The sequence below is a fragment of the Erigeron canadensis genome, chromosome 9, assembly GCF_010389155.1.
Source record: "Erigeron canadensis isolate Cc75 chromosome 9, C_canadensis_v1, whole genome shotgun sequence".
In the NCBI taxonomy this organism is placed as follows: domain Eukaryota; kingdom Viridiplantae; phylum Streptophyta; class Magnoliopsida; order Asterales; family Asteraceae; genus Erigeron; species Erigeron canadensis.
The window spans coordinates 30,682,498-30,685,705 of record NC_057769.1 but is presented as its reverse complement, the minus strand read 5'-3'; the positions used below and the strand labels follow the sequence as shown (position 1 = coordinate 30,685,705).

Below are 3,208 nucleotides of genomic sequence, written 5' to 3'. Positions count from 1 at the left end.
TGAAAGTTTGCTTTGAAGCTACCAAAGATAAGTATTGTATAATTTGTATTCTAACATGAAAGTTTATCCAAAATGCTTGTATTCCCTACAAGCTAATATTTCCGTCCAATCTAAACACGTTATAATGTACCCAAGTATAATCCCGCACCAAAACAATATAGCAAACTCACATATAGATATTATATTAATATTGCATATACATTTTTATATTTAAAAATCGAAATAAGAATTAGTCAATAGTTGATTGTTCCTGCCAAAAAAGACTTGGTCAACATATTCAAACAAACCATTTTTAAAGTTCAATCTTTTCACACCACAATCAACAAAAAGGCAAAAAAGCCATCACACCAAAAAAATGATACGAGTACTAATAAAATAAAGTAAAATATAATTTCATTGAAATAAACAAAAACAAACAAATTCCTCAATTCATTTCAGTTTTCAAAATTTGCCAAAATTGAATCCGCCGTTACATACAATCCGTATACGTATATATCTCATTTCATCTCATCTAAGCAGTTACTAGAAATTCACTTTTTAGTTTTTACTATATGCCAAAAACTGTAAAAGAAAGGTTAAAAATTAATCAAAATATCTTCCAGAAATCCTTAATTGATTTTTCAGTAAAAATTCTTCAATCTTCAAATCCGATTTGCTTCCAAACAGCGTTACGAACTCTACTCAGATCTCTACCTTTCAATGTCCTTCCAATTCCTTCATGTACGGACAACGACGCTATTCTCAATTTCGCCAAATACTCATGCGGCGGAATTCGATCATCGGAAAACTCGTCATCTTCATCAAATTCATCGTCGCCGGCGATATTGATCCTACGGTGTTCCGGCAACTCGTTCTTCAGTATCATTGACCAGTCCGGTACATCTACCGGCAACGACGACGACGCCATTCTATGATTCTCTCTATTCGCCGGAGACGGAGACGGTGACGGTTTTTTTGAGATACGAGCGTTTTTGTGAAATTCCGGTGAGGATGCTGCGACGGCGTTCCAGATATCGAATTCGTTGAATTCGAAAGTTAGGTTTGTGGCGGTTGGAGTGACGGTTTCGCCAGAAAAGTAGCGGTGGTTTCCGATGCCGTAATAAGTCGCCGGAGCTTCCATTGGAATTAAAAGTGTTTTTTTTTTTTTCTTTTTTTGATTTGAAAAGTTAGGTTTGGGAAGTTATGTGGTGATTTTTGATCATTTTTGGGTGAGTATTTATAGACTTTTCTAAAGTATGAATTGTTTGTCTTTTTCTATTATTTTAATCCTCATGAAATGTCATTGCTTGATGATTACGACCGCCTTTATTATTATTTCATTTTATAATTATTTCTATTTCTATGTTATCTACTTATCTATCTGTTAAATAAAATACGTATTTAATTAAATAAAATAGAGCATAAAAAAGTGTAATTGATATGATAATATCCACAAATCACAAATGTGTTACAAAGTGAATGGTGAAATGATATTTCTATATGGAAATTGATATTTGTATTAATATTTTTAATTATTTCTATCATATTTATGCAATGAATACTTATACAATAGCTATAATACTTATATATTATGATAAATGTATTATAACTTTGGTATAATTACCAACTCTTTCCATATACAATACAAAAAAATGAATGCCTACGCATTTCATAATTTTAATGTGTAAAACATAAAATAAAAATAAATTGTAGCATGAAATAAAAAGATAAACTAATAATAAAGAATGTCTACACATCTCATGACCTTAATGTGATAAATAATAAAACTAAAATAGATTGTCGAACGATATAACATTATTTAAATGGTAGTATTGGTGAAAGTGAAGATGATAAGATTATACATACGCGTAATGTAGATATCGTATTCATTGAAGTGTATGGCTGTGTGTTTAAGACTTATAAATGCCAATTTATTTTGATGTCAAACAAAGTTTTTACATACACGTAATGTGGTGTATGATTGTGACTAGTGTGTATGAGACTTATGAATCCGAATTTATTCGATACCAACAAACCTTTGTCGTAGGTAACTTGATATGTAACGAGCATCTCTTAAAATCAAAGATAACTTTTACTAGTAAAATTAAAGGTAATTAATAAAATAAAAAGATTAATTATTATGTTGTGAAAACAGTGGACTTGTGCATTTCTTAACTTCGTGCAATTGAACATTATTTTGTTTAATTAACGAAGACTCTTTTTTAAGCCTATACTTTGATCTTTAACTTTGTTTTCTTCTCGTAGTCAAATATACTATCATAACATGCCTAGCATCAATATGAAACATACGACCATTAATTTGATATGCATTGCACCAATATTTAGAAAAATACACGAAATTTGTCACTAAATTCATTCACACGTGTGTATATATATATATATATATATACGAGAGATAATGTCCACGCGTTGCGCCGGTGAGATGGTAGGGTGATAAGTCATAGGAGGGGATAAGTTATAGAGTGTGATATCCAAATGCTTTAGCCATATAGGCTCCGTCATTGGATTTAAAAATTCATCGAAAGTATATCAAATGACATCTATAATAAAAGAGCATGAAATTTTAAGAACACCCATACAATTTTTATAATTTATCGATATATGATTTTTGAGATAAAATTTTTTAAATGAATTAGAGTAATAAAATGATTTATGTAGGAGAAAAAAAATGAGTGGTTGAGGTTCAAAGTTATTATAGGTATATTAGGTTGAGATGTTTAAATTAGTGAATTAGGAAATAAAGATATTTTAGATAGTTTAAATATATATTTTTTTTAAAAATATAAAATGTTTTATAAGATAAGTATTAGATATATCTCTGTCTAGTCATTAAATTATAATAATTGCTAGTTCCACCCCTTGATTGCAGCCGTTTGTTTTCGTTTGCATTGGTCTCAATAATGAAGCAACATGACAACATAGGTGGAAATATGACAATGACTTTTTGCTTTTGAAATACAAATTTATTTGGCTAACAATCCCAAATTTAATGTGTCCGTTTCATGATTAAATCCCGACTACGTCTTAACAAATTTGTTCTCTCAATTTTGATGCTATAACATAATAAAGGTTTTTTCATCAAATTTACATCTAACATGTGAAAAACTCCCTATACGAAATATGACAATATGTAGCTATCAATTGTAATAATACGTACGTATTTGACGTTTGGATACATGAAGTATATATATATATTTTTTTCCCGTAG

General features: G+C 29.6%; 1 protein-coding gene across 1 annotated transcript; it reads right to left on the bottom strand.

The window, feature by feature from the left end:
• Nucleotides 1-402: 402 nt before the first annotated feature.
• LOC122582440 lies at nucleotides 403-1,189 on the bottom strand. The gene has a single exon (XM_043754830.1). It carries the CDS (start codon nucleotides 1,118-1,120, stop codon nucleotides 635-637), a length of 486 nt encoding a protein of 161 aa, XP_043610765.1. The 5' UTR covers nucleotides 1,121-1,189; the 3' UTR covers nucleotides 403-634.
• Between the last annotated feature and the right edge of the window lie 2,019 nt (nucleotides 1,190-3,208).